Here is an 18919-nt window from a genome sequence, read left to right on the forward strand (position 1 = left end):
TTTTCCTACAGCATTTTGTGTTGGCTGTGGAAAACAACTTTACAAATACAGCAATGGTTCCAGCAAAATTCAAAAGACACTTAAATACAAATTACATTCATTTGACAAGTTAAGTGTCAAATATACTGGAATCTCAAAACAAACAGAATAAAGATTTTGTTTTAAAAAAAAATCAGTGAAAAGGCTGAGGCAGCAAGTTACATAGTAGTAGAATTTATTGCCCAGAAAAGGGAAAGTCACACAATTGGTGGTGAGAATCTACTACAATTATAATTTAAAAAATGTAAAATTACACTGAGTAAAAGATCAGTAAAATGTTTATATGAGATACAGAAAGAGAAACTGAAAAAAGTTCTACAGTACATATTGAGCATCCCAAATCTGAAAATCAGAAATCCAAAGTGCTCCAAAATTCGGCCGGGTGTGGTGGCTCACGCCTGTAATCCTAGCACTCCAGGAGGATGCGGTGGTCAGATCACCTGAGGTCAGGAGTTTGAAACCAGCCTGGCCAATATGGTGAAATCCCGTCTCTACCAAAAATACAAAAATCAGCCGGGCATGGTGGCACGCGCCTGTAATCCCAGCTACTTGGGAGGCTGAGGCAGGAGAATCCCTTGAACCCAGGAGATGGAGGCTGAAGTGAGCCGAGATTGCACCACTGCACTCCGGCCTGGGCAACAGAGGGGGACTTCGTCTCAAAAAAATAAAAGCAAACCCCACTTCACAACACAGTGTTTTCTTCACAGAGAGATGCTGGTGTCAAAAGCCCTAGGAAAGGAAATTTTTAAAGTTCTAATTGAAGCTCCAAAAAAGTATTAACTGTTATATAAAAACCTGTTCATTCAAAAATGCTTAAAGAACTGTGTAAAAACACAGATGAAGAGGACAGAAATCTACTACATACAGAAATACAGTGGCTTAGCAGAAGAATTCTCAACAGGTATCTAAGCTGAAAGATGAATTCCAGGAGTACTTTCACAAACACAGCGGACCAGACTTTGCCAAGTATTTTGAGAATGAAGAACGGCCCAATCTACAAACATTTGTTATCACATGAAGTAAGTGAACAATCTCTGCCAGGCCTTACAGAAAATATTTTTAAGGCCAGTTGTGTTGGTTCACACTTGTAATCCCAAGTGCTTTGGGGAGACCAAGGCAAGAGGATCACTTGAGGCCAGGAGTTCCAGACCAGCCTGGGTAACATAGTGATACCTCCATCTCTACAAAAAATAAAAAAATAAAAAAAATTAGCTGGGCATGGTGGCATATGGCTGTAATCCCAGCTGCTTGGGAGGCTGAAGCAAGAGGAATCTCTGAGTCCAGGAGTTCAAGGCTGCAGTGAGCTATGACTGCATCACTATACTCAAGCAAGACCGTGTCTCAAAATATATATTTATATATATATATATACACACACACACACGTATATATATATATATATATATATATATATATATTTACTTCAAGTGACAAGATTCTTGGGAAAAAAATCCTGTGATCAAAAAAAGGCAATCTTAAAATGTTTCCATTGTTTCTTGGGCTTGTGAGTAAGAATGTTTATCTGCAAATCTCAAGTCTTGCTGATAGGAGGAAAATATTAAAAAGGAAAGTAAGACTGAGAAAGGAACCCTTTCTCTGAATCTTGTGCTCAGGCTGAGAACTTAACTTTGAGGAGGAGGAATTTTGCTCTTCCTCCTCTTTGATTATACACTCAAGATGAGATTTATGCTCTTGATTATACACTCGAGATGAGATTTACTGATCTGCCCCTAAAAAAGTTATGGATTTCCCTGAACCAGTAATGTCCTGCCAATCATAGGAACATTTAGCTGCAAGTTTACAACTTCTTAAGTTTTTTCTTATTTAACAAGCACCTACAGCAAGGAGGAACTGTCTCATGTCAGATAAAAATGAAAACTGTGAATGCTTATTTCAAATTAAACAAAACAAAAATAGGTTTCATGTGAACAAGATGAACTTCATTCTTTTAGTTTTAAAAGGCAATTTTATTGTATATGTTAAAGCCTATAAAAGATGAAAAAAGTCAAAACACATACAAATATTTTGTTAACTTGTGGACCTATATTTCGGCCTCACCATGCAAATCAGAAAAAAAAAAAAGTTGGCTTATTTCAAAATCTTACATAAATGATGACTTGGACTATATTTTTATTAGTATTACTTTGGCTTATGGTTTTTAATAGCTTTGCTATTTGATATTATGTATCAATATCAAATCATGGTGTATTAGGTGCAAAAGTAATCACAGTTATTGCCAGCACTTTTAATGTTAATTGTACTTTTAATTAAAAGTAATGGCAAAAACTGTGATTACTTTCACACCAACCTAAATAAATAACATTAATTAAAATCAGCTAGTAGTAGCACAAAGACAGACATACAGACCAATGGAATGAAAGTCCAGAAATAAACTCATATATCTAGGGCCAATCGATTTTTGACATGCGTGTCAAGTCCATTCAATTGGAAAAAATAAGTCACTTCAACAAATGGTGCCGGAACAACTTGATATCTACACGCCAAAGAATGAAGCTGGACCCCTATGTCACATCACATATAAAAATTTACTCAAAAGGGATCAGCAACCTAAATATAAATTAAAACTCTTAGAAGATCATATGGGGGTAAATCTGCATGCCTTGGACTTGGCAATGAATTCTTAGTTATGACAACAAAGGCATGAACAACAACAAAAAATAAACTGGACTTCATCAAAACTAAAAAATTTTGTATATCAAAGGACATTATCATAAAAATGGGGAAAAAAACAAGTGTTAGGATGTAGAGAAACTGGAACCTAGGTATGTTGCTGGTGGGTGTGTAAAATAATACAACCACTGTGAAAAAAACAGTTTGATCGTTCCTCAAAAAGCTAAACATAGAATTACCATATGACCCAGCAATTCCACTCCTAGGTATATACCCAAAAGAACTAAACACAAGGACTCGAACAGATACTTTATGCCAATGTTCATTGCAGCATTACTCACAACAGTCAGAAGATGAAAACCACCCGTGCCCACCAATAGATGAATGAACAATACATGGTAGAAATATACAATGGAATTCTATTCAGCCATAAAAAGCAATGAAGTTCAATATACACTACAACATAAATGAACCTTGAAAACATTACACTAACTGAATTAAAGACCTAAATGTAAGACCTAAACCATAAAACTCTTAGAACAAAACATAGTGAACAAGTTGCTCAGCACTGGTCTTGGCAATTTTTTGCATAGGATCTAAAGTATAGGCAACAAAAACAAAAACAAATGGGACTATGTCAAACTAAAAAGTTCTGCACACCAAAGGAAATAACAAATGAAAGACAGCCTATAGGTTCGGAGAAAATATGTGCCAGCCATACATCTAGATATATAGCTTATCTCAAGATACAAAGGGTTAATATCTTAAATATTTAAGAAACACAACTCAATAGCAAAAAAAAAAAAAAAGAATAACCCAATTAAAAAATCAGCCAAAGACCTGAATACTCTTCCAAAGAAGATATTAAAATAGCCAACAGGTATATAAAAAGTTGCTCCACATCACTTATCAGAGAAATGGAATTCAAGACCACAATGAAATATCACCACCTCACACCTGTTTGGATGGCTATTATCAAAAAGACAAGAGACCTAAAGTTATTTCGCAGTTCCTCCAGGGTATAAAGACTTAGAAAAGTTGGGGCAGTCACTAGCAGGCAGCTGGTGCACACCAGAACAGGCCCAAAATGGTTCTACAGCTAGTAAGGATAGTCCGAGGTTCCTGATCACCAGAGCCTCCTGACCTCAACTGTTTCCAGATTCTGAAACAGCAGTGTGGTTCCAGAAATGAAGCTCTAGAAGCAATTTCACAATTAGACCGGAGGTTTCCTAATCATAAAAGAGGTAACTCTCTTGGTTTCCCAGTTCTGTGCTAAGATGTGAGAGTTGTTCCTTAAAGCTCAACATACTGTCTCTTTCTTCAGATCTCCCAACTTAATTCCTCCTAAGTAAGCCACTTAATGCCTGTGCTAGATATTGATTTATTGCCCCTCATCTCCCAATTCGCCCTTTTTGTCTGCTCTGTGAAAATGAATTTGTGCCCTTTAAATATTTTTTTTTATCTGCCAGCTGACATGACATTAAGCTTTGTCAGTAGAGGGCACTGGAAAGGCATGCAAGGGAAAAGAATTGTGCTTCCTAGTTCCAGGGCATTCACTTGGCTCCAGTAGGCAAGGCTTTTCCAGGGCCCTACTCCTTCAACAAGGATGGTTCTTCTACCACCAGGCTCCTCAGTATGTGCTGCTTTTCCAACAAGAGCCTAGGTAGTTTTGTAGTAGAGGTCTCTGATGAGATACCTCTTCATAAACAGCATTCCCTGGTACCCTAAGGGGTAAATTTCCAGCAAATTCCACTAGTGCTGTACCATAGCTTGAACTTGCCCTTTGACACAGCCTTGAACGTGCCCTTTGACATAGCCTTGAACGTGCCCTTTCCCATAAGATCTAAGTTCACCTGGAAGATGGAAATGCACTCTATCTTAGTCCTGGGATAGTCACTGCTCCTTATATCTGCTATTCCTATATTCTTTAGCATTATCTTTACTTCTCACTGGTAAATCTCTTATTACTCCAATCCCCTGTTACAGTCAATAATTCCTTATATTATTCTTTCCCTGTTAAATTACTATGTGGTTTCTGTCTCCTGACTGAACCCATACTGATACACTCCAACAATTCTTTAAACTATTTAGCAGCCTATGGTAAACCCTCTCTTTGCTTAAGGGAAAGTGGTTCTTTCTCTACAAGTGTGTCTTTACTGTTTTATTTTTAAATGAAGGATTTGGGCTGTGGAGTGGGAGCGGAACAGTACAATATCCTCAGAAATGAAATGAAGTTGTGACATCAACTTTTTTAAATTAGGAAGTGATACTAATCATGCATAGCCAGGGTCAAGAACCATTCCTAGGTCAGCCTATTCAATATTTTAATTGGAACATTAACTTCATCTTAGAGTACTATCACTCCTGTTATGCCTAACCGCTATTTTGAAACTTAGCCTACAATGAGATACCACTTCACAACCAATAGAATGGCTAAACTTTAAAAAGACAGACAATAACAAGTGTTAGCAAGGATGTGGGAAACTGGAACCCTCACACATTGCTGACAGGAATGTACAATGGTGCAATTACTTTGGAAGTAGTTTGGCAGGGTTTTTTTTTTCGGGGGGGGAGGTGTTTTGGTTTTTTGTGTGTGTTTGTTTGTTTTTGAGACAGGGTCTTGTTCTGTCACCTAGGCTACAGTACAGTGGCACAAACAAGGCTCACTGCAGCCTCAACCTCCTGGGCTCAAGTAATCCTTCTGCCTCAGCTGGGACCGCAGGTGCACACCACCAGCCACCTAATTGTTTTTTTCATTCTTTGTAGAGACCGGGTCTTGTCTTATTGCCCAGGGTGGTCTCAAATTCATGGGCTCAAGCAATTCTCCCACCTCGGCCTCCCAAAGTACTGAGATTACAGGCATGAGCCACCAAGTCCAGCCCAATGATTATGTTATATTTTAGTCCAATCTTCAAACAGGAAAATTGATTTCACCTATTTCATTGTCAATTTTATCAAAAAGTATGGGTAAGAGTAAACCTACAAAAAGCTTATATATCTTTCCTGATCATGCATTCTTATCAAAACCAAACAAATCTGTAAGGTTCACACACTACTCCACAAAAAATGTTCAGATACTTATAAAAAGTCTAATTAGTTTTGCTTTGTGACATTTCCATTTTACTATCAATAAATGAGATAGGTTTGAAGAGCAGAATCTCATTACCCTTCAACTATTAAATGATTTGTTTAAAATAACTCTTCCTCCAACTCAGATTTCAACTATTTTCAGACTTAAAGCCAAAATTTCTAAGTCTATACAGATGATAAATGAGATTTAAAATCTTACCTTGAAACACACATTTTTCTCTGCCTCTAACCTATGACTATGACCCTTTTTTTTTTTTTTTTTTTTGAGACAGAGTCTTGCTCTGTCGCCCAGGCTGGAATGCAGTGGTGCGATCTCGGCTCACTGCAAGCTCCACCTCCTGGGTTCCCGCCATTCTCCTGCCTCAGCTTCCCAAGTAGCTGGGACTACAGGTGCCCGCCACCATGCTCGGCTAATTTTTTGTATTTTTAGTAGAGACTGGGACTACAGGTGCCTGCCACCATGCTCGGCTAATTTTTTGTATTTTTAGTAGAGACGGGGTTTTACCGTGTTAGCCAGGACGGGACTATGACGAAACCACTATAACCCAAATAGTGGTTTGGGTTTTTTTGAAGAAACCACTTTATGAAGAAAACCACTATAACCCAAAGTCAGCTCCAGCTAATATCCCAATATAAATCAAAATATATAAAATATGAGGAATAAAAACAGCTAATATGGCATATAAAAAACAAAGAACAGAAATAAGTAAATAAAGTAATTCACTTTCGGAAGTAATTACTTTAAATGTAAAGGGATTAAATTTGCCAATCAAAACACAAAGACTGGCAGAATATTTTTTTTTAAATGATCCAACTGTATGTTGTCTGCAGGAGACTTACTTTAGATCCCATTGCACAAATACATGGAACGTGAAAGAATGGAAGAAGATATTCCATGCAAATAGTAACCAAAAGAGAGCAGGAAGGGCTATACTAGTATCAGACAAAACAGACTCTGAGTCAAATAAGTTTACAAGAGAAAAAGTATATTATATATTAATAAAAAGTTCAATAGAGCAAGAAGATAAAACAATTATAAACATTTACACACCAACAAAATATATGAAGAAGTTACAGATCATCAAAATATGAGGCAAAAATTAACATAATTAAGGGGAGAAATACTTCTATAATAAAAGGTGGAGACGTAATACACCATTCTCAACAAGGAAAAGAACAACCAGAAAGAAGTGAAGAGAGAGATGATTTGAACAACACAATGAATCAACTAGATCTAACATATATTTAGAACAAGGTACTCAACAACAGAATATAAATTCCTCTCAAGTGCACATAGAACATTCTCCAAAACAGGCCACATATTAGGATACAAATTAAGTCTCAACTGATTTTAAAAGATATTTATCATACAAAGTGTGCTTTCCAACCTCACAACAGGATTAAGTTAGAAATCAATCTGAGAAAGAAAACTGGAAAATACACAAATTTATGGAAATTAAACAACATACTCTTAACCAATGAATCAAAGAAGAAATCACTGGGTTAACCAGAAAACAGAGACAAATGAAAGCAAAGACATGACATACCAAAACTTACAGGATATAGCAAAAGTAGTGCTGAGGAGAAAATCTATAGACATAAACACATTAAAAAGGAAGACAGCTCTCAAAACAACCTATCTTTACAACTAAGGAACTACAAAAAGAAGAACTAAACCCAAAGTGAGCAGAAGGAAGAAAATAAAAAAGACCAGAGCAGAAATAATTAAAATAGAGACTAGAAAAACAATAAAGAAAATCAACAAAACCAAAAGTTGGTGCTTTGAAAAGATTAACAAAACTGACAAACCTTTAGCAAGATTTAAAAGAGAGAGGACTCAAATTACTAAAATCAGAAATGAAAGGGGAGACATTCATGACCAATTCCACAAAACCAAAAAGGATTATAACAGAGTACTGTGAACAACAGTACACCAACAAATTGGATAACCTAGATGAGATAAATTCCTAGAAACACAAAACCTACCAAGCCTGAACCACAAAAGAATAGAAAATCTAAATAGACCCATAACTATTGAGGAGATGTAATCAGTAATTAAAAACCTCCTTACAGGCTGGGCACGGTGGCTCACGCCTGTAATCCCAGCACTTTGGGAGGCCAAGGTTGGTGGATCACAAGGTCAAGAGATCGAGACCAGCCTGGCCAACATGGTGAAACCCTGTCTCTACTAAAAATACAAAAAATTAGCTGGGCGTGGTGGCGCACGCCTGTAGTCCCAGCTACTCAGGAGGCTGAGGCAGAAGAATCACTTGAACCCAGGAGGCAGAGGTTGCAGTGAGCCAACATCGCACCACTGCACTCCAGCCTGGCGACAAAGAGAGACTCCGTCTGAAACAAACAAACAAAAAAACCTCCTTACAAAGCAAAGCCCTGAATCTGATGGCTTCACTGGTAAATTCTACAAAACATTAAAAAAAAAAAAAATCCAGTTCTTTTCAAACTCTTCCAGAAAAGTGAAGAAGGAACACATCCTACCTCATTCTATAAGGCCAGTACTGCCCTGATACCAAAGTCAGACAGATGCTACAAGAAAATGACAGACCAATATTCTTTATGACCATTAATGCAAAACTCTTCAACAAAATACTAGGAAACCAAATACAGCAACATGAAGGCAAATCAAAACTACAAGATATCACTTTGTAGTCATTAGGATGGCTGCTACCAAAAACAAAACAAAAACAGAAAATAGTAAGTGTTGATGTGCATAGATTAGAATCTTTGTGCACTATTGATAGGAATATAAAATGATGCAGTCACCATGGAAAACAGTATGAAGGTTCCTTGAAAAATTAAAAATAGAATTACCATACAATCCGGCAATTCCACTTCCGGGTATATACTCAAAAGAATTGAAAGCAAGGTCTTCCTTGGGAGACCAAGGCAAGTGGATCACGAAGTCAGGAGACAGGGACCATCCTGGCTAATATGGTGGAACCCCGTCTCCACTAAAAATACAAAAAAAATTAGCCAGGCATGGTCACACACACCTGTAGTCCCAGCTACTTGGGAGGCTGAGGCAGGAGAATCACTTGAACCCAGAGGCGAAGGTTGCAGTGAGCCGAGATCACGCCACTGCCCTCCAGCCTGGGCAACACAGCGAGACTCCATCTAAAAAAAAATTTAAATAATTAATTAATTAATTAATTAAAAGCAAGGTCTTGAAGAGATGTTTACATACCTAGATTCAAAGCAGCATTATTCACAAGCAACCCAAGTGTCCATTCATCAACGGATGAATGCATAAACAAAATCTGGTATATATATATGCAACAGATTATCCAGCCTTAAAAAGAAAGTCCTGACACATGGTACAACATGAACGAACCTTGAAGACATTGTGCTAAATGAAATAAGCCAGTCACAAAAAGATAAACGCTGTATGATTGATTCCACTCATGAGACCTACTCAGAGTTGTCAAATTCACAGCAACAGAAAATAGAACAGTGCCTGCCAGGGAATGGACTATGGGGGAGGGGGAGAGTAATTGTTTAATATATACAGAGTTTCAATTTGAGAAGATAAAAAAAGTTCCATAGATGTATAGTGGTGACTGCCACACAACAATGTGAATATACTTGATGCCACTAAACTACACACTTATGTGATTTAAATGGTAAATTTTATGTTATATATGTTTTACCACCATTTTTTAAAATAAATTTTTTTTAAAGATCAAAATATGAACCTTGTGTTAAAAACTGGGAAAAAAAGTTGTTTCAAATATAAATAAAAGTTAAAATTAATGAGATTAAATTAAAAGGTGAGAGATTAGTTTTCACCATGCACCAAAAAGGAGTCTAGAAAGTGTGTTGACCATAAATTAATAAACCTAAAGAGTTCTTGTTAATATTTTTTAATTCATTAAACTCTATTATATGTAGGCAGTGTTCAGATTTTTATTAACATTATCTGACCATAAATCCCTCTGGCTGACTTTATTATTGTTTTTAATCCCTATATAACCAATATCCTTATAATCGTCATAATTTTAAATCATTTTCCCCTTAAGGAAAAATCTGAGGCAAAGACAGCAAGTGCCTGGCATTTCTCCATAGGGCAGTTCACTCTCAGCATGAATTAAGTGAGAAATGAGCAGAAATTAAAAAGGGAAACCAGGTCGCTTTTTTTTAAGCTTATGAGTTAGATATTAGTGGAGCTTTTCACGTTGTGCCTTCACTGTTTAATATTTACATTCCCAAAATGTTAAATTTGAACATTTATATAGAAATGCACTACCAGGTCTGATGTTTGTTTTTAGACGGTATTCAGATTACTAACACTATAATCCCATTGTATCAGCACCTGACTAAAACCATTAAGAAACTTTCTGTGAATAACCTTTACTGTACTTAATTTTGTATGTTAAAATATTTTTCTTTAAATTTTTTAATTGGCACATAATAATCGTATGTATTTATGAGGTACACAGTGATCTTTTGGTATATGTAATGTATAGCAATCAGATCAGGGTAATTAGCAAATCCATCATCTCAAACATTTATCATTTCTTTCTGTACATTTGATATCCTCCTGGCTATTCGAAAGCATATATTATCAATTACAGTCATCCTACAGTGCTAGAGAACACTGTAGAGCTTATTCCTACTATCTAGCTATAATACTTTTTTTTAATAAGACCTTTACCTTTACCCAAAGCGTAAAACAAAAGCAAACCAGAGACTGTCACTACCACTTCACTTCTTAATCAAAGGTTTGTGAGAAATCCTCTTTAAGATTTAAATCCAGCAGTTTTAAAAGCATGGTGCATGGGCCCCTGTGGTCCTGACACTCTTTTAGGGGACCCACAAGATCAAAACTATTTGTATAATACTAAAATTTAAAATCTTAAAATTACTGGCATCTTGGACTGAATTAAAGTCACCATCAACCACCAACAATTATAAAACAAGAAAAAGCCAGCCGTGGCTCACGCCTCTAATCCCAGTACTTTGGGAGGCGGACACGGGCAGATCACAAGGTCAGGAGATCGAGACCATCCTGGCTAACGTGGTGAAACCCCATCTCTACTAAAACTACAAAAAATTAGCCAGGCGTGGTGGTAGGCGCCTGTAGTCCCAGCTACTTGGGAGGCTGAGGCAGGAGAATGGCGTTAAACCAGGAGGCGGAGCTTGCAGTGAGCAGAGATTGCACCACTGCACTCCAGCCTGGGCGACAGAGCAAGACTCCATCTCAAAAAATAAAAAATAAAAAGACAAGAAAAAGCCAATGTCACTTAAGAATGTCCTTCAAACAGTAAAAATTATTAATTTTTATACACCTTTTTAGTGACAAAATTGGAACTTTCCATGAACCATTTCGGCTACATACTGAATTACAATAGTTGATGGCTGTCTCAAAGTAAAGTGCTTCTGTAACAGAATTGACAGCTTGAACTAGCCTCCTTTTTAATGAAAGTGACTGAAAGAATGATTGACAGACTATGGTTATTCAAATTGGAATATTTTGGCAGAGGTTTTCTCAGAAATGAATAAACTGAGCTTGTCACTTTAAGTAAACAAGTCACATTTGTTGCCAATGATAAAATTTGAGCTTTCAAGCAAAAATCCGAATTCTGGAAAACTCATATCCACCATCATCATGTCAAGACCTAAACAGCTTCCCAATAATTTGTCTCTAACACCGGGTGGTGATATTAACAACCATAACTTTCTTTAATATTGCATGATGAAAGATGTCAACATCTGGAAGATCTGCATAACACTGAACCAATATTTACAAATGACCAAGGAATGATGTTACAATCTCAGGAATGAGTAAAAGATCCATTCAAAGTTCAAACCAATGGGTTTTACTAGAGCATGCAAAAATCCACTTACATGATTTCTCACTGCATCTAACCTTTAAGAAATTGCCACTTACTGAGTTTTAATATAATACCAAACAAGAATATCCACAATTATCTGAAAAGGCCATTAAAATGCTCCCTCCCTGGCCTCCCCACCCTGTTTAGCCATTAACTGTGTGAGACTGGATTTTCTCCATATGTATTTCAACCCAAACAACATATTGCAATAGACTGGACGCAGGAGCAGATATGATAATCCAGCTGTTTCCATTAAACCAGACAGATTTACAAAAAAAGTAAAACAATGCCACTTTTCTCACTACCTGATTTTTTGTTTTAAAAAAAGTTGTTTTCATTAAAAATATGGTGTTTATATCAACATGTAAAGAGTTTATAATTGTCCTTTTAAGTGAACTGACAAAACAATTTATATTTCCCTTTTCATTTACAATACAGTAAATATAGATAAATTCACAAAAGCTTTTTGGGGATCCTCAACAACTTTTAACAATGTAAAAGGGTCCTGAGACCAAAAGTTTGAAAGCATTTAGAGTTTTAATATTAGATCCCTGCAAACCAAGAACAAGTATATAAAATCACACTGGAGGGAAAAAAAGTTCCTAGGAAAATCATATGAAAGCTGAAAATGAACACAATGTCAAATCAAAACTGACCTCACTCTATATAATATCAATAAAAAAGAAAATGCTTAGATAAAAAAGAATGCTTAGATAAAACTGATTTTGTGTGCCCTGGAAACAACATACAATATTCTGATCAAATAAACAAGTACATACCTACCAATATTTTGACAGATCACATTTTTGATAGCTGCACATTATAGTCAAAGAAACACCCAATCACAAACTCAAAAACAGATGATTAAAAGATTAAAATAGCAGCCATCACCAACAGGAGGGAGACAATCCAAGGTTCTGTCAAAAGGGACAAACAGGGATATATCAGCAGCTCTCCAGTAGCATCCCAGGGCACCCAGCTCAGGGTCTAGCTGTTCTATTTAAAACTGACTTACATGTTTCCAAGGCAGGAGGCAGGACAGTGAGACTAAGCTCTCATTTAACCCCAAAGGAGCAAATGGGTCATAGTGGAATTAATCTGCACTAATACTGCTCCATCTACCAAAAGTCCTTTTTCTGCTTACTAGATCCCTTTGAAGACTGAGGAAGAGCAACGGTAGTAATAGCAACATTTACTGGGCACTTACTACATGCCAGGCACTGTGGGCTAAGCACCTTACATGTATTAATCACTTAATATTTGAGAATATCTTAAGAGTATACACTAGTATTATGTCATTTTTGGAGCTGAGAAAATTAAAGTACAAAATGGACAAATAACTTGTCTTAAAAAAATAAAAATAAAAATAACTTGCCTAAAGCAAAGCCAGGACCCAAACCGAGCCATCTGGCTCTGAGGCCCAACTCCTTAGCCACTACACTATAGTACACAGGCACAGTAATCAACAATAACATCTGAAGTTTAAAATTCAGTGCTCACCCTACAAAATGTATGTTGTTTATACTGAAACCTATTGCCTAAGGAAAGCTCCCATCTTGCAGATGGCCCTCTGACAGGTGCATCCATTGCTATTCACGCAGTGTTCAACTTTCAGATAGTGGGGGACTTCAAGCAAGAAAAGCAGATTTGGGAAGATGAATACTTTGGATGAGGTTTAAAAAAATTCAGGCCAGGCCGGGCGTGGTGGACGCCTGTAATCCCAGCACTTTGGGAGGCCGAGGTGGGCGGATCATCTGAGGTCAGGAGTTAAAGATGAGTTTGGGTAACATGGTGAAACCCCGTCTCTACTAAAAATACAAAAACTTAGCCGGGCGTGGTGGTATGCTCCTGTAATCCCAGCTACTCGGGAGGCTGAGGCAGGAGAATCGCTTGAACCCGGGAGGCAAGGGTTGTAGTGAGCCAAGATCGGGCCACTGCACTCCAGCCTGGGCGACAAGAGCCAAACTCCGTCTCAAAAAAAAAAAAAAAATTCAGGCCAGGCGCAGTGGCTCACGCCTGTAATCCCTGCACTTTAAGAGGCTGAGGCCAGTGGATCACCTGAGGTTGGGAGTTCAAGACCAGCCTGGCCAACATGGTGAAACCCGTCTCTACTAAAAACACAAAAATTAGCTGGGCGTGGTGGCGCGCCTCAGGGCGGGAGAATCGCTTGAACCCAGTAGGGGCAGGTTGCAGTGAGCCGAGATCGCACCACTGGCACTCCAGCCTGGGCAACAGAGTGAGACTCCGTCTCAAAAAAAAAGTAGAATACAAATTACAAAATTTCATAACTGTTGGACCTCTTTTCCTTCTGCTAATGGAAGTAAAACCATTATTATATAGCAGCCTAGCCAGACTTTTCTAAAGAGAACAATGCCTCAATTCGGAAAAGCTTTATAACAATTGCTTCTACAAAAGTTTAATTAATAGATTTAAATGCTTTGCAATGTTGGCCAAATACGAGGGTAGTTTTAAGCCTATCCACTTCATTTCCGAGTTCAGAGTGAGTCTGCAGTTGTAATTATGTGATTAATCAATTCAAGGCAGAATTTTGTGATCATTAAAAATGAACCTATAACTTCACCACAGAATTTAACTTAAGAGAAGTGGAATGGGAAAATGAGCAAGTCATATTAGAACACTGCCTGCAGGATGAGAAAGAGTGGGTAAGGCATGACTTATTATTTCGCAGTAATTCTACATAGGAAATACAGATCTTTCAGAGTTTTGTTTGGTTTTGACATTTGGCACATGTTTTAAAATAAGAACCATTTAAAGTTCCTTAAATAAATCATTTCTTTTTTGGCCTACTGAACTAAAAACATTCCACAATACAATTACAAAAATAACTTTCTGGTTTTCTCAGACAACCAGTTTATAAGAATAATTCAGAGGTTCGCAAAGGATAATCTGATTTACACAAAGCTTAAAAAAAGGACGTAAAAGGTAAGTGAAAATGACCGATTAAGAAGACTGTTAAGGTCCTTTCTAAGTACAAACTGTCATGCATTGTAATTAAACACAACTACAATTTTAAATACCTGAAGGAAAAAAACCCACATAGAATTAATACTGCCAAAGAAAATTTCCGCTACCTTCAGGCACTTCAGTAAGCTATGTTAAAACGGGAAATGGGCTTTAAATTATCAACATTCACATCGATTACACTATGATGCATGAAAACTCCATTCTACAATGAGTAAACGCCCAAGAAAGGAACCCAACCAACTCCAATTGCCCTGGTGCTCGTAAGAGGTTTATACGGCACAAGGGGTAAAACAACGGTAGAGTCGAGCAAGCCTTTGGGTTACAAGAGTCCTTGAACACTTGCAATTGAGAATCCGCAATTCAGGAAGGAAGACACTAAGGAAACTCTGCACTGTCATCCAGGGTGATCTGATTCAGGTTCAAACCAAACGCTCAAGGCGACAAGTTGTAAACAGAAGACACACTTCAGCTCAAACCACCCAGCGAGAGGAAGCAAACCTGCCCATCGCGATGTCACAGCAAATCCCACCTTGCTGGCGCTTAGCCGGGAACGCTAGGATTCCCGAAGCACAGGGGCCCGCGACTCGGCGGCCGGCTACCACTAGGGCGGGAGGGAGCGGGGCTGGGCGCGCCCGCCCCCGGCCCTGCAGCCCCTCGGTTGGACTCCCCGCGGCGCCGCAAGCTCGGGCCCGAGAGAAAGGGCAGAGCAGAAGGGGCGGCCTCCGCCCAGAGACCGCGCCCGATACCCTCCGCAAGGACTGGGACGGGGATCCACCGAGGGTCCGGGGACTGGGGAAGGCGTTTTCCAGACCCAGCCAAAGCCCCACCCCGTCAGGGCTTTCCCTCAAGACCAAGTGCGTTCCCCTCACGCCCCGTGAAAGACATGCGTTACACAACCCGTCAGATAAGGGGCGCAGGGATCCGGGGTCGCCCCTCCTACCCCCGGGCGCCGCCGTCCGCATCTCCCGCGGCCCGGGGAGAGCAGAGGGACGGCCAGCCGGGACGCGCGGACGGCAGCAGGGCGCTCACCGGCTCAAGATGGGGCGCTGGCGGGGACCGCGCAGAGCCGCAGCACCCGGCTTGGCACCTGGATCACGGCGGATCCCTCGCCGCCCGCCGCCCGGTGTTTTCATACAAACCCCGGTGGCAGGCGAGGCGGAGGCGGCGGCGGCGGCAGCTGCAGCGGCGGCGCTGGAGGCGGAGCAACCTGTCCGCATCCCGGGCAACGTCAGCGCGGCGCCCCGCCCACCGCACGCCTTGCCAGCCGGCTCCCAGCACGCGCAGGGAGTGGGGGCGGGGCGTGCGAGGCCGCGAAAGGGGCGGGGCGGAGCGGGGCGGGGCGGTGCGCACGCCCCTTTCCCGCCGCCTCCCTTGTTACCTCCGTGCGCGCTCCGCCCCGCCCCTCTGCGCGCCCGACGGGAGGGAGCGCGCGCGTGGGGGCGGAGCGCGCACGGGAGCGGGAATTAGGGGCGGGTGTTCCGCGCGCTGCCGGCTCCTTGTCCCCAGCAGCGCCGGCCACCGCCCCACCGTACCGAACTGCGAGCGACTCCCCACGTTCTTCAAGTCACCTTTCTGTACATTCCCAACGAGGGCCCCAGCCTTTTCCCAGAACTAAGCCCGCGCCCACCCCCTCCCCCGCCATCAATCAGTCACTCTCTTAGGAAGGGTTCTTAAAGCTCCCCACGTGATCCCGGGGTCGCATCAAACGCTGGGGACTGCGGTAAAGCTTAGACCTTTCTGACCTCAAGGAGGGTCCATAATAAGAGGCTGGAAGGGACATGCTGTTACTACAGTCGGGCTCCCAGAAAACAACAGGATTGCACCTTGTGGCCAAACCTCAGTAAATTAGATGCCTAGTGCTGTAGCGAACAAAATAGCATGCTGGTTTACTGTTTTTTGAAAAGGTGCCTGCATATAATCAAAACGGTAATGCTAAGTTGGCTACTGAAGGCAAAGGCGGAATGTTTTATCTGAGCCAAAGTAATGTGTCAGAGAAATTACTAATACACCCCCTTCTGTTTTGACTGTACTTCAGTGTACTGTAATGTATTGCAAATAAATACTGACATCATTTACTTTTTCACGATGCACAAGATCATGTTTGCTACTGTTTATGGTAAGGAATGAAATATTACAACTAGATAAGGGAATGCATTGAGAACTGTGAGATTTTTGTTTTGTTTTATGATCTTGTTCAAATAAAATTAAGCAGGTGTGAAAGCAATTCAAAAAGTAACCCAAGGTACACCACAGTGCTTCTTACAGTTTGCCCTTGGTAGATGTCTTTATTCAGATGAACAAGAAACTGCCATTTTATAAACATCGTAGTTTCCCTCATCGTGAGCACTAAAAGATAGGTTACGGTATTTAAAATAATTTTAAAACAACCACCACCCCAAACCACCCAATCAGAAAGGTATTATCTGAAAATACCCAATAATAATGTAATAATTTTACAATAATGCTAAATACGTATGTAATATACCTGAAACTTTTCTTAAAGAACATGTTTCTAAATGAGTCAACCTGCAATATAGGAAGATATTATGTGGATGTGTGTGTTTGTGGAATTTGAATCCCACTTTCACAAGCACTGTTAGCATAGTTTGATGACCACAACACAGACCCAGGAGATTAACCCACACAAGATAAATAGCAGCATTACGTAGCTTTGAAATGATTCCAATCACATAGTTTGCCACAAGGGTGAGTGATTTATATTTTGCGGTAATTAAGAACTTAGAGCTACTCCCCCACCCCCTGGGAATGTGACATCACTCTTCATCAGATCCCACGTGTATGAAGTTGAAATAAACTTCACCTCTCCTAGCTAATGTGACATTACACCTTATCAAACACCATATATGTTACTGACCTCAACTACAGGATTTCGAAATACATATAAACTCAAGAATTTGCAAGATACTTTGAGAGCTCAGCGGGTGGCAGATCTCGTGCTCTGTCAGCCACTTCCCTGAACGCTACCAGCTCAGGCTGCAACAGGGCCACACCCTGTTAGCCTTCAAGCTTTGCAGCCTGTCCACCAACACTGGCACCGCCTTCTAGCATTGTGGGACCTTGCATATCCTCACAGATCTGTATGTTGGACACCATCTCTCCCAAGAACCTCAGCCTCCAAAAGGTAAAGGTACACCTCAGCTGTTTTTCTTTTTCTTTTTTTTTTTTTTTTTTTGAGACAAGACTCTCACTCCATTGCCAAGGCTGTAATACAGTAGTGCAATCATGGCTCACTGCAGCCTTGACCTCCCAGGCTTAATGAATCCTCCTACCTCAGCCTCCCACTGAGCATCTGGGACTACAGGCACACGTCACCACACCTGGCTAATTTTTTTAATTGTTTTTGTAGAGTCGGAGTCTCCCTAAGTCACCCAGGCTGGTCTCAAACTCCTGGGCTCAGCAGTCCTCCTGCCTTAGACTCCCAAAATGCTGAGATTACAGGCATTAATACCAGACCCACCTCAATCTTTAATCAGACTTTACTTTCCACAGAGGTCTGCTTCAATGTTAATTGAACAACTAGGTTTTAATAGTTTTGGAACTCACTCACTATGTAGTTAATAAACATCATCTATGGAGTGTATTCCCTGTGAAATTATTCTCTTAATTCTCTGCCTCTATACGTTGTGAACCTAAGAAAATAAATTATCTTCACATGGCAATAAACCATGTTGATCCAGGATTTTTTTCTCCTTAGCTCAGCTAGATCCAGGTTCTTGTCTCAAGACCAGGAAAAATCAGGTACACGGACACTTGAAGAGTAAGTGGAGTAGAATTTGTTAAGCAAAAGGAAGGCACTCAGCAAAGAGAAGGGTCCTGAAAGCAGGTTCCCAGTTGTCCGCTTCACAGTTGAATGCAAGGACTTTCACATGCAAGCTGATGGGGCCGGGTTCCCTGTTTGTATAAGGCGCAAATTCCTGGTGGCTCCACCCCATTCCCCCAGTGTGCATGTGGGCCCTTAGTCCACTGTAGGCATGTTTAGGCAAGACCCCTGTGTAAGTTCCCTTATCTGTACAAAACACGGGTGGGAGGTTCTCTGGGGACCCTTTCCTTACTGTCTGCCTAAAGCAAGCTGGCTGATGCCTTTCAATGTGATTCATGAAATCATACTTTTATCTCTCTACTTTGAACCATACAAAACACAGAGCTAATTTCTATTGGTCACTCTTTCCACAGCTTCTTCAATAAACCTTATTATGATATATAAAACTAAATGTGAATAGCTGATATAGATCAGAATCGAACTATATAATGGAATTCATTTAACTTGGATTCCTCTATTCAGTCTAGCCTTGTAGGTACTCAGT

General features: G+C 40.0%; 1 protein-coding gene across 5 annotated transcripts in view; it reads right to left on the reverse strand.

The window, feature by feature from the left end:
* AGTPBP1 (ATP/GTP binding carboxypeptidase 1) overlaps positions 1–15883 on the reverse strand; it is a 195029-nt gene extending 179146 nt beyond the window's left edge. For 2 of the 5 annotated variants that reach the window (XM_063714267.1, XM_063714269.1), the window contains exon 1: positions 15624–15804. Coding sequence is in view for 1 of the 5 variants with exons in the window: in XM_024252588.3 (XP_024108356.2) it covers positions 15624–15811 (188 nt within the window). In the remaining 4 variants the exon portion in view is untranslated. Of the gene's footprint in view, positions 1–15623 lie in introns of all 5 variants that reach the window. The other 3 variants (XM_024252583.3, XM_024252588.3, XM_063714268.1) reach the window with 3 other exon arrangements.
* Positions 15884–18919: the final 3036 nt, after the last annotated feature.

Source organism: Pongo abelii, chromosome 13, assembly GCF_028885655.2.
Source record: "Pongo abelii isolate AG06213 chromosome 13, NHGRI_mPonAbe1-v2.0_pri, whole genome shotgun sequence".
In the NCBI taxonomy this organism is placed as follows: Eukaryota; Metazoa; Chordata; class Mammalia; order Primates; family Hominidae; genus Pongo; species Pongo abelii.